This window comes from Acanthochromis polyacanthus, chromosome 2 (genome assembly GCF_021347895.1).
Source record: "Acanthochromis polyacanthus isolate Apoly-LR-REF ecotype Palm Island chromosome 2, KAUST_Apoly_ChrSc, whole genome shotgun sequence".
Taxonomy (NCBI): domain Eukaryota; kingdom Metazoa; phylum Chordata; class Actinopteri; family Pomacentridae; genus Acanthochromis; species Acanthochromis polyacanthus.
In genome coordinates, this window is record NC_067114.1 from 2921556 (window position 1) to 2934968 (window position 13413).

The 13413-nt window shown below is 42.1% G+C and overlaps 1 protein-coding gene across 7 annotated transcripts; it reads right to left on the reverse strand.

Annotated features, from left to right (window-relative positions):
• Positions 1-1719: 1719 nt before the first annotated feature.
• LOC110966391 (SKI family transcriptional corepressor 1 homolog-B-like) lies at positions 1720-9662 on the reverse strand. Of its 7 annotated transcripts, none has more exons than XM_022215729.2 (9): positions 8983-9662; positions 6191-7958; positions 5601-5682; positions 5446-5511; positions 5215-5277; positions 4382-4456; positions 4144-4218; positions 3543-3608; positions 1720-2639 (listed from the first exon to the last, which is right to left on the reverse strand). In XM_022215729.2, exons 1-9 carry the CDS (start codon positions 9216-9218, stop codon positions 2542-2544), a joined length of 2529 nt encoding a protein of 842 aa, XP_022071421.2. In that variant the 5' UTR covers positions 9219-9662; the 3' UTR covers positions 1720-2541. The 7 variants fall into 7 exon arrangements, with proteins under 7 accessions (XP_022071421.2, XP_022071420.2, XP_022071419.2 ...); XM_022215728.2 differs by having other exon boundaries at positions 1720-2636; positions 4370-4456; XM_022215727.2 differs by having other exon boundaries at positions 4370-4456.
• Positions 9663-13413: the final 3751 nt, after the last annotated feature.

Below are 13413 nucleotides of genomic sequence, written 5' to 3' on the forward strand. Positions count from 1 at the left end.
CACCTCAGAGATGTAAAGTGACTGCAAAAACAACAACAAAGAAACACAAGAAAATCACAGAGACATAAAACAGAAACAAATGAAAGGAAAACAACCACAAAGAGACATAAAAATAAACAAAAGAGACAGAAGACAATCACAAAAACACACAAAACAACGACAAAGAAACACACAACAATAACTGGAGACACAAACAATCACAAAGAGACACAAAACAATAACTGGAGACCCAAAACAACAACATAAAATAGCCATAAAGAGACACACAATAAAAACAAGAGATGGAAAACAACCACAAAGAGACACAAAACAACAACTAGAGACACAAAATAAGCACAAAGAGACACAAAACAACACAAAATAACCACAAAGAGACACAAAACAACAAGTAGAGACACAAAATAAGCACAAAGAGACACAAAACAACACAAAATAACCACAAAGAGACACAAAACAACAACTAGAGACACAAAATAAGCACAAAGAGACACAAAACAACACAAAATAGGCACAAAGAGACACAAAACAACAACTAGAGACACAAAATAAGCACAAAGAGACACAAAACAACACAAAATAACCACAAAGAGACACAAAACAACAACTAGAAACACAAAATAAGCACAAAGAGACACAAAACAACACAAAATAGCCATAAAGAGACACAAAATAAAAACCAGAGATGGAAAACAACCACAAAGAAACACAAAACAACAACTAGACCACAAAATAACCACAAAGAGACACAAAACAACAACTAGAAACACAAAATAAGCACAGAGACACAAAACAACCACAAAGAGACACAAAACAACACAAAATAGCCATAAAGAGACACAAAATAAAAACCAGAGATGGAAAACAACCACAAAGAAACACAAAACAACAACTAGACCACAAAATAACCACAAATAGACACAAAACAACAACACAAAATAACCACAGAGACACAAAACAACAACAAATAGACAAAACAACCACAAAGAGACACAAAACAACTAGAGAGACAAAATAACAGCAAAGAGACACAAAATAACTATGAAGAGACACAAATGAACTAAAGACAGCCAAAAAGTGAAGAAAAGTGGATGCAATATGAGACACAAATCCACCCCAGAGATGTAAAGTGACTCTAAATAGGCACAAAACAACCAAAACATACACAAAATAAAATGAAAACAACTACAAAACCACACAAAAGGACCACAGAACAGCAAAGGCCCCGAATGCAGCTGCATCTGGAGTCTCTTTGTCACACAGTCCGTCCTCTCCTCTCACCACACATCAGCCTGAACCGGACTTTACGTGATATTAAACATCTGAACACAGATAGAGCGAAGCTTTTCTCTGCTGCTCAGCTTCTTGCCAGCATTCAGAGGGAACTGAGGGCAATTGCTCCCAGAAAATTAACATTCATTGTGTGTCGGTGACATTATGTGAGGATCTGCATCCACACGAAGCATCCAGGGAGCGGGAGCCGTGTAATCAATATCTATTAGTCCTCCCATCAGAAGAATTAGATTTCACTATTAGATCAGCCTGCTCCCCCGACTCCACGTCAAACATTAGAAGTTGACCGAACATGTCATGCTGCCTAATGAAAGAGATCATGTTGAACTCAAATACAATAAGAGGAAACATGATCTACTCTGAGGAGGAGCCGTTTCCTGTGGAGGCCAGCAGGTGTCAGGATCACACCGAGAAACCAAAGCACAGAGCTGCTTTCACCTTTTTATTAATATTGACATGGGTACATACAGAAATGTGTGAGAAAAAAAACTCAGGATTTGCTTCCTTTTGTTGTGTTTTCTTAAAATTACAAAATAAAACAAGAGAAAAAAGTTTGGTTTGCGTGTGATGACAGAGAGAGAGAAAAAAACCCTGAAACTGAACATTTTAAGGTCTAAACTGTACAGAAATGGCTGCTTTCCTTCATCATCACGTCAAAGTTTGCATGACACACAGCACTCGGTGAAAGAAAAGACTTTTACTGTGGAGAGAATATGTGTTCTACTGAAAACAGAAAAGATGTCTGCCATAAAAGAATTTTGGTATAGGACGGCATGGTCAAATATTCCGAAATGTTGCCCATTTAAAGTGCTTAACGACATGTACAAGTGTTACAAATAACCTAAACAATAAGTTAAAGCAAATACAGATAAATAACAAATATATGTAAAAACTCAACGTATTCAAACAAGCAACAGAATCTAAATAATGTCAAACTCAGTGTCACCATTAAACAAGCCATTGCACATCGTCACATGATATATATTTATATGTATATAGTGTTTTATTTTAACTCGGCTAAAGTAGCAGACAGCTTTGATTCTTCAGTCTGGAGCCTCGACAATCCAGAAAATGTCAAGAGTTCGAGGAGGAACCGAGTGTTCGCCTTCAAGTCAAGTGCTAAAATCGGAATCTGTGGGGAGGTGAACATGAGAGCTCTCCAGGTCGACTGAGCGTGTGGTTTCTCTTTCTTTATCTTTTTTTTTGGCTGTGCTGGGTGGAGGGGTGGAGGTCGTGGTGCGTTCAGGGTCACTACGGAGGCAGCAGAGGAGGTTTGAAGGTGCAGGCTCCGGTGCACTGGCGAGGGGTGAGCATCTTGCAGGAGAAATGGTGAAGAGCGTCGTGAGCTTCTGGGGAAGAGCGAGTCCATCAGTGAGAACATGCAGAGGACACTTTCACGCACTAATGCTGAATTAATCACGTGTGAGGTGTGTTTTCTTTCCCTAAATGTTGCAAAAACGACTGATTTGAAGCAACACTCACATGTCCAGACAGCTCATTAAAGAGATCTGTTCCCAACATGATTTTCAGTGACGGACGATCAAAGAAGAAAGAAAAAATATGCGTGTGGCCCGTGTTTTGGAGAGCCAAACGCAGCACAAAATGCAACCAAATCTTCACATAATTTGCAAAAGAATTAATTTGCATCCATTAAAGTAAACAGCTGGTGGAGCCAGTTCTCTCCTCGCTGCAATTAAAACCACCACAGAAGAAGAAAATGAGGGCGCAGTGAGATGACGTAATTAGAAAAACCTCAAATGGTGGAAAAGGAGAGAGAATCTGCAGCATTTCTGGTTGGATATTACACAGATTTGTGCCACAATTTTAGCCTCTATGGTGGATGTTTTACAGTCTATTTGTTAAATTTTCCAAAATCCTTTTATGTCCAAACAAAGCATTCAATTTTTTTGTAATATTTTGCAAATTTGCAGCCGTAAGTAGTTTCCATGCAACAAAAAGAGTCAATTTTCATTCACAAAAACTGCAATTTTGGACAAAACACATCAGATTTGGATCATTTTTCCATCACACACACTAGAAATCCTTAATTAAAAAAAAGATTCTCTTTAAATGATGGAGACAAATAATGTGGTCATGTGAGTCGTGCTTGAAAAAACCATGAATCTGTTCTGTAAATATCGACCACAGTTATTTAAAAAAAAAGTAGCACTTGCATATTTATGTTCTTAGGTCCAAAAACTAAAGCAGTGACATGTGTTCATCATGTTCTTTCTTGGACCAGATAAAATTACCTTTTAGCTTCTGCTGTATTGCATAACGAGCCTTTCTCTCTTGGTCCAACTCGCTGCACAAAGTGTCTATCAAAAAAAAAATGAAATAAAAAAATAAACTGTTAAAAAAAGGAAAAGGTGAGCTTGTGCTGCCGTTTGCTCCTGTGGTATTTAGAGTGACCCCTCTGTGTACTTGAACCCGGTATTTAAACTACTGTAACGTTACACCAATCCTTTAACGGCTGGCATTAGTTGCTGTCTACTGCATGTAACCGATACAGCGCCTCATAATGGGCTGTCCATTCAATTTTCCAGAGCATGATTTAGGAGAAAATAACCTTTGCAAACAAAACAGTGCGGTTTCAGTTTCACCTTTTCACATGTGATAATTTCACTCAGCTGCAGGAGAATCTTTAAAAAAAAAAAAAGGAGTTTACAGGAAAAAGCCTGGACACAAATGACCAATATTTCAATATGCAAGTGTCACTTTTCCTCTATTTTTGTTCAGAATTGATTGGAACAGGCCTGCCGTACGTTCTGTGGCTTCATTTTTCCCCCTCATAAACTTAAAGAGCATTGATCTACATCTGCTTTACAGTCAGAGGACAGAAGAGGGACCAACCTCGAACAATCTGCAGCTGCTGGACCATCTCCTCTCTGTAGGACAGCTCACGCTTCATTTGATCCTGAAAATTATCTGAAGAGTACCGAAGGCCACGTCAGATGGAAGCTCTCTGACATTGTGAGGGTGAATTTAAAACACACACACATTTTCCTGCATTCAGAGGACAAACCGCAGTCCTTCTTCTCTCCGAAATAAAATAAAAATAAAGCAGAAATCCACTCACTTTCTGTCCTACCTTTTAAATGCTGGAACTCCCTCTCCAGCTTCTTCCTGAGCTCCACCTGCTCCACCAGCTGCTTCTGCAACTCCTCTGCAACAAAACAAAGCAGCAAATCTGAACGTTTTTCTGCATAAATCACCAAAAGAAAAATCACCCATTTCTCCTCCTCCGTCTCACCCACTCAGTCTGCCTCCACTTACTGTGATATATTCTGATTTTTCTGCACAGGAGGATTTATGTGAGGCCACTAAACGCGACTTCAGGTGCGTTTTGGAACAACCCGCTCCTCTGCTCGCCGCCACAGTAATTGCCAAGCATCGCCCCGAGCTGGAGACGATAATAATGGAGTCCCAGGGTTTTTCCAAGCGTTGTAAAATAATTAGCTGCCGTGCCTCGGGGTTATGGCTCTGTTCGTTAAAATATTAATAGCCTCTAAACGATTTCCTCTTACAATAATAAGTCAAAACTCCCACATCTCGTGATTAAGTGGTTAACAACTATGGAAACACTTTAGGCCTGAAAAATGGAAATGTGCACATTTCTGATTTTGGCACGTCATCTTTAGCGGGCCGGGGGCGTGGAGCTGCGTTTGGATTTTAATGTTTAATGTGAATTTAAAACGCACTGATAGATTTTAAAACCCAAACAAAAGACAGAGCTGCATTTGTGTTTCAAAAGAAATCAGAAATGAAGCGTGGTTGTGAAATAAATGGTTCTGTTTCATTACGTCTCGTTTGTTAAATTAAAAATAAAGATATAAATGAATATAAGCCTTAATTACTCTTAATTAATATCCCCCTTTTCCTCTTTTCTTGTTTCTATTTCCAGCCTTAAAATAAGCCTCCTACCTTTCGCCATGTTCTCCAGGTCTCTTTCATGAACACTGATGTCGATGCGTAAAGCTCCATCGGCTGCACGAAATTAACAAAACACAACATTTAATTAACAAATCAGCCACCTCTGTGTCTGAATATTATTTTAAAAACCCTCTGGGGACGCATAGGAAAGCAGCCAAACCGACAACACTGTGTATGTTAAATGTTAAAACCATAAAAAGCAGATAAAGTGATGATGGAAACCTGGTCTGTCCTTCTGCTCCTGGTAGGACGCCGCGCTGCGCTGCGTCTGGATTTCATGATGGAGCCCTGAAGAAGAGAAACACCATCAGCTACAAACACGCAGGAAACATCTCATCTGCTTTAGCATCCACAGCATAAATGGGTGCTGTAATTACCGTTGGATCTGCTCGACGGTTTGGATCCAAACGGCGGAGGCTCGTTGAGCAGCACGTGCGCGTCCTTTTCATGAACGAACACCTGAAAAAGCCGGCAGAGAATCCCGGTTAATAACGGACAGCAATTAAATGCCATTTACTGGAGTCCTTCACATAATTGAGGCTCAATTTATTTCTTCAAAAAAACACACAACAGGAGCGCTGCAGTTTGATGCAAACATGGAAGAAATGTGGATCTGAGAAGCAGCGAAGTCTCAAATCTGAGCCACAAAAAGCAGCTTAATTAGAATAAATACTGAAATAATTTGGGATTAATTGGAGTGTTTTATTTTAATTAACGACAGAAAATGGAATATTGTGTTCTGAATTAACAGACACTGAGGTGGCCCCTTATCAACATTTGGAAGAATTTCTTTTTGAATGATTTTCAAGGTTAGTTTTCAGTGTTTTTATAAAATATGTTACGAATTTACTTTTTCACGTCTTCGTTTCATTTCTCGGCCTCCTCTGCTCTGTAAACTCTCCTCATGTTTTCTAAAATCATTCTGCCCTCTCAGGGGTAATTAAATGTGCATTTTTTCTGCTCTTACTTCGTGAGGAGGCGAGCCGTTCCGCATCTGTCTGTCCTCATCTGATGACCCGGTGTGAGCAGAGTCCTCCGGTGAAGCTGCGGCCGCACCGGGGCTGGAGGCGTCCGGCTGCTCCTGGTTCTCCTCCGCCGCCGAGGAGACCCGCTCCTGCACGGGGGAGTCGTGACGCTCTCCTCCCGGTGAGATCCGGATCGGCTCGTCTTCGTCTTGTCCCGGGTTGGACTCCACATCCACGTCCGGGTCGTCGTCGTCCTCCACCACGCTGTCCCTGTCCGGAGACATGGACCTGTAGCTGGAGCTCTCGCTGATAAAATCCGGGGACAGGTAACCGGGGCGCACGCCGTAGCTGTCCCGGTTTCCGTAGAGTTTGGCGATGGTCTCCGCGTCTTTCACGACGGGTCTGAAGGCCGAGATGTAGCTGATCTTCCTCTGAGAGGTCTCATCTCCAGACTTGTCCTCGTCGTTGCGGGTGGAGGAGGACTGGGAGCTGGGGCAGCGCTCTGCGTCCTGCTGGAGGTGCGGGAGGAGGTTCGTGTCTTTGGGTGTGTTTGCGCCTCGGTCGCTTTGGTCCGATAGATCCAGCTCACTCTGCCGGACGCCCGGCAGCTCTGGAGGAGGTTTTGGTGGAGAGCCCGGGTAGGGCGGCATGGGGAGACCGCCGGCTGCGGGCCAGAACATGGGGAAGGCGGGGTAGAGGGTGTCCTTAGCGCCCGGCCAGAACACTCCGGACACGTTGGTTTTGTTGGCGTCAGGAACCCCGTCGCTCTTTTTCTGACACAGGCCGTAGCTGGGGAAGCCGTAGGGGTGGTGAGGGAACAGGGGTGGGGGGATTTTCTGCAGCATGCCGAAGCTCTTGCTGGGCACCGGGATGACCGGGTAGCTCCGCGCTCCGCCCGCCAGGCTCAGGTTGTTGCTGCCCTGCTCCTCGTCGCGGCGTAAAGTTTTGTGGGGGATCTCTGGGGAGCTGGTGGGCGCCAGGCTGGACGAGGCCTGAGATTTCATCGACGAGGACATTCCCGAGCCGCTCATGGGCAGAGTCCTCTTTCTGCTCCCCCCGTTGAACATGGCCTTTACATCCTCCCACGCGTGGTTAATGTCCTCTGATGGCTTTTTGTCCGTCAGTTTCAAGTGGCGTCTCCACGAGTTGAAGTTGGCCGCGTCCGGCTGCAAGTACTTGGACTCTGGAGTGCGATGAGAGTGGAAAATGAATTTATTTGGGGAGAAATACATGTTGCAGAAGCTGCACTTGATGCACTTGGCTCTGGAGCTGTTGTATCTGGCGGGGATAAAGCTTCCCCTGGAGCCCCAGGCGCAGTCATGAGACACGTCGAAGGCGAAGTTCTCCGGCAGCTTCGGGGGGCTGTGAGCTCCCAGGAACGACTTGCAGAGCCTCTCGGCCTCCCGCTTGGTGATCATTCCGCAGCGCCTGGAGGAGATGGGCATGGCCCCGGCCCGCCGCAGCAGCTCCAGCTGGACGGGGGTGCACTGCACGCAGGTGATGCCCAGAGCCACGCGGCGGTTGTGAATCTCGTTGTAGCTGTAGTTCTTCAGCAGCGTGTTGGAAATCTGCGCCAGACAGAGCCTCTCCCTGCCGTCTATGACCAGACACACGATGGGAACCCCGTACAGAGAGGTCTCACTCACTTGGTTGGGTTTGAGGGTGCTGGGGCTGGAGAAGCTCTGTGCGTCCTGCTTTGAACTCGGGGAGGAGCTGGCGTCTCGTCCCGCGTCTCGAAGCTGTCCGGGCATCGACTCCATCCCTGGAAGCCTGTCAATCACAGAGACATGGAGTCAGCCTGAGGCCTGCTGGGAAATCCACAAAAGAACGAGATTTTCACTGCAAATTATTCAGTCTGTGAGAAAAACAGTCAGTAAAAATAAACAAAAACAGATGAAATATGGTTAAATATCAAAGTATGAGTTAAATAAAAAAAATCAGATGAGCATAATCTCAATCCATAAATATGTTAAATACAGATAAAACATAATTAATATTACTTAATCAGAAATATAATCAAAGTATCAAAAATATTAATCTGGTATTTACAGTAGAAAATGACCAAATAATGCCAATATGGTGGCATAATAATAACAACAATAATAATAATAATAAACTAACATTATTTTTTCCAGGACTCTGCGCTATTAAAGAAGTGAAATCAATCAGACATCTCGTTCATCTTTTATCTATGATTTCTTCCTCCGTGCGTCCGGCCTCCTCTCTCCGGTTCTGGATCCTCCTCTCTCCGGTTCTGGATCCTCCTACTCCGGTGTGGATCTGCTCTTATCTTGAAATCGGCTCAGCACTTTAGGGAGCAGCTACTTAAGAGCCACATAAGATCCTTAAACGCGGATAAGGACAGAAGGAAAATGCCGCCTGATCTGCGCCAAATGCGCTTAGCAGAGAGGAAGAGAACAACTATAAGCTGCTTTTCTGGTAATTACACGGATCCAAGCGTGCGTCCTGCATTGTTAATAAAAGACCAGCCCTATATATAATTAAAGCTTCTGCCAGGTCAGCCTCGGAATGAGGTTGGAGGAGGCCTATCTCACGTTCACCTGAGCATACTTACTTTTTTCCATCTCGTCTCTGGGATTCTGGAGGCCACGACGACGCATGCAAACCGCCTCCAGCCTCTTTAATGTTCCACCACTACACCGGAGAGGCTCATAAACCAATATTTATCAAATTTGGAACCAATTACACATGCAAAATTAACAACAAAACAAATCAATAAAACAAAAATATATCCTTAAACTCTGCTTGAATTATTGATTTTAAAATGACATACCTTTCTCTCCTGAAAACACAACACACTCCAGCGGGGTTAGAGATGGAAAAAGGTAAATAATATGAATAGAAAAGGGATGAATATTCAGGCCCGGTGCGTCCAGAAAGGAAAACGAGGCGATCTGACACAAAGAACTGAGCAGTGGAGCCTTTAGTTGAGCCTCTCTGCAGCGACGCGCAGGACCTCCATCCTGTTGGAGCCCGGGGAGGTGAATGGAGAGGAGACAGGAAGCACATGGCATCTCTCTCTCTCCCCCCTTCCCTCTCTCTCTCTCCCCTGTCATGCTGATGTGTAATAGCTCTCTCCCTCTCCCCCTGAGCTGCTCCTCGCTACTTCTCACTATTTCTTTTGCGCACAAACATGATCAGAAACAAAAAGACTTCACGCCCAATTAGGCTCCTGCTGACCCCAAATGGAGAAACATTGCGGCTTTTATGAACATATCTGCTGTTATTACACATAATTAAGAAAATGGGCTTCGTCCTCATGATGGCACAGGCTTGGAAACGTGTGCGTAAAAACACCAAAAATGCGTAAAATTATAACTTCGCCCCGTCAGTGCAATTCTAGGACCCTCTAGGGGGCCCCCGGACCCCACATTGGGGGTCACCGCCGGCCTAGAACCGATCAGTGCGCGTTGAGGATCAGCTGTAATCATGCGCGTCCTCTAGCTGGTATTATTTCTGTCGGAGCGCACTAAAAAAAAAAAAAAGGCCCGGACTCATTTATCAAGTTACGCCGCCATCTGTTAGGCTTCCACGCGAATCAATCCGAGGCCTCCGTGATCAGAAGAGGAGCAAGAGAGGAAGAAAGACAGAAAACAAAGAGAAGGAAGATACTTTTAAAAATGCTCTGTCTTCACACCCACAAAAAACAAAAGGAGTAAACGTGGGATGAGCTGATGATCTGTCAAGGTGAGGAGAGAAACAAACCAAATAAAAATCTCTGCAAAGAAAAGTGGAGGCAGGAAAAGGCAAAAGCAGTCAGATTGTGTTTTATTTGTCCCACATTGTGTGAGTTTTAACAGAGCTACAGCCTCAAACAGGATCACGAGTAAAGCTGCACAAAGGATAAAAATTAGAATTAATCTTAAATATGATGAATTAACTCAGTCATCCATGTTCTGTCATTTAAAATCTTAACTTTACCAGACAGGAAGTTATTTCTACAACCATTAAATGACCCATTAAATACATATTTTAGTCACAGTCATGCAAAACAGGACATTTAAGGCATCATCATGGACAATATCTAGTGATGTGACAGTGAAGTTGAAACCAAACTCAGTAGAACTAATTTTAAAAAATCAATTATTAGTTCTATAATGGAAATAATTCTGCAGACAGAAGAACACCTGTCTGTTCTTCACATTTTTTGCTTTTTAAATACACAGAACCTGCAATTATTGATATTGTTTAGAGCATAGATGGCTGTTATTTTATTTTAATTGTGCAAAATGAAGCACAAAGTTAGAAGCAACACGAAAAATGAAACAAAAATCATCTTTTCATGCACATTTCTCTGTATAATTTCATTCTTCTGCATGTTGTGCTTTCATTAAATAACACTCACTTTGGAGAACAGAGCAGCTATAAAGGATAATCATGGTAATAACCTATATTTTTATCATTAAAAAACCCAAACAAACCTTAACAAAGCTCCACTGTGCCAGAAAATGCAGTTTATTTTGCTGATTTCACACCATCCTGCTGCTTTAAGTCGTCATCAAATGTGTATCAATCCGCCTCTGAAAATAGTCCCAACAAATTTAACCCTCTTTGAGTGACATTTGTTCAAACTAGAGCTGTTATAAGAAATCATGTAGGATTTTTAAAGATGCTGTGTATTTATGACATGTGTTTAGAGATCTTTAAAATGTGCATTTATGAGTGATTTGTGAATAGATGAAGTTATTCATAGACTTCACAGAGAAATAACAGAATAAATTTGACTGTAAAGTGGAATTTATGGGTTCATTATGGGGTGTTTGTGTTGCAGGTGGAGGAGAAACAGCTGGCTCTGATGTTCAGTTCTTACTTCATAAATTAAACTACAACACGTTGAAATGATCAGAAGATGCAGTATGTTTACAGGAATGTCTTAAAATAAATCCTAAATTTGACAATTTCAGAGATAATGTGAACGCATGAACAGAGATGGCTGCCAAGAGAAACCAACGAAATGAAAATAGTCCACAGAAATGCATCATTTAACTCAGTCTGAGCTGCACATTACTCACTCCTTTTAAAATAAACATATTGTGTATTTCTAATCCGTTTATAAAATCTTCAACATTTTATATTTGTGCAAAAACTTGAGATTGAAATAAAATAGTACCAGAATTGTACTGTAAAGTGGAATTCATTAGTTCATTATTGGGTGTATTTGCTGCAGGTGGAGGGTTTGGGGGGGCCACTGAGCACAAAGGACCCCAGAAAGTCTCAGTCCGGCTCTGCAGTTAAAGTGACAGATAACACATGACGCATTAGGGTCTGGAGGTCCTCCCAGGTGAAGATTTGAGCTCCAAACACTTCATTTTATACACGAATTTGTGCTTTATCTGCATCCACTTTAACTGCTCAGACGGATTTCTTTAAGATTTCTGTTCATATTTTAAAAAAATTTCAGCACAAAAGATGAAGAAAATGACCTGAACCTGTCATTTCGCCACATATTTTCTCTCTTGAAGTTTTTGTAAATCCATAAATGTGTGTCAGAGAAGGCGACAGGTCACTTCTGGTGTGTTTGTGGTGTGTGTGTGTGTGTGTGTGTGTGTGTGTGTGTGTGTGTGTGTGTGTGTGTGTGTGTGTGTGTGTGTGTGTGAGCAGTGACAGATGAGTGTGTTTCTGGAGCATCACCAGCCTCGTGCAGCCTGAGCCCAGCCGGTTTTACCTCCTCTGCAATATTGATGCTGAACCTGATCCTGAGCGCATCCTCTCCTCTTTCACCATCAAGAGGCTTCCCCCTGCAGCCCCCGCCAATAATTACAATTTTATACTGTAATTATTCCTCTCCTTTTAATTATTTAGACCGCCGACTTGAATGCAGCCATTGTCGCCGCTGATTCCGGGGAAACGTGAGCTGGACGCGGCCGGATCAGCAGCGAGGAGTTTTTAATTAGACATTTCAGCGGTAATTTTAGGCGAGCTCTTTATTATTACTGTTGGATACAAATTACCCAGCCTCATTGGTATGCGCTCAATTGTTTAAACAAACCTTTAACCTGAAATATTCATGCGCTTCAGGTTTAAGTCATTAGGAGTCCCAACCCAGCAGGTGAACCAGACCTGATGGATTATTTACCACCAAGGGAGACAGATATTTATCTTTAATAAAACAACGCTTAATAATCGGTTCATTTGAAGTCTGTGCGATTAGGTTTTCCTCCTTTTTTGCTTGAAAGACTGGAAACTTTGGCGCAGGTGTTATAAAACATCCCATGGAGAAACTTTTGGTTACCTTTGCTGCAGTGTCCTTTAACATATTCATGTTTTTTTTACCTTCTTCTTTCACTATCTTCTTTCATTTTTAAATCTCATGGTCACATGAAAGCACGAAAATGAACCCAAACTGGAGATGTACAGTTGTTTTAACACGTCGCTCTTGTAGATTCTTGAGTATTTAAAAAAGCAAATATTTCACTCAGTTTTATCCGAACAGTGCTTCTGTTGTATTTTTATTTTTATTTAAACCTTTATTTCATTGAAGCAAGTTAACCTCCTCAACTGCAGCTCCATAAATTGTAATTCTGTACGCAGTGACAGATTTATTTTAGTAAAATATAATATCCTGACAGTTCTAACGGAGCTCAGTATTCATCCAGAGAAGCCTTAATACAAATAAATCTTACCTTTAAAACCTTGACTCTGTGGAACAGCTGACCTGTTGGATCTGTGGAGGAACACAGAGCATTATTTACACTGTGCCACGTGCGTAAAGGCGCACAGCGTTCTGAATGGAATGTTTGAAAGGTAAAAGAAATAATTTAACTGGACAAAATAAAGACAACTCCGGTAGACTGTTTCTGCAGAGACCTAAAATTTCCTTAAAGAGAAATCAGTTGATAATACATAGGAAATTTTGAACAGACAGACCCATTAGGATGTGTAAAAGAAACAGTTTAACATGTTTTCTATGGAAAATCAGTACTTGAGATCTCTGCCTTGTGTTCAGAACTTTGAAAGTAAAGGTTTGAAACAGATTAAGTCGCTTTTCTTTACATTTTCTGTAAATAATTCTGCTGCTTTTAAATAAAAAAAAAACGAGACGGTGATGCGTTCAGGTGCTTTAAGGAAGAATCTCGGCCGGTAACTTTACTTGATTTAGTTATTTATTGATTGATTGCCTCATTAGGAAGTGGAGGTCAAGTTCAGATCTAACCTACTGTCACATCAGCTGCTTACTGTATGACTGTAAACACGTGGCTGAAAG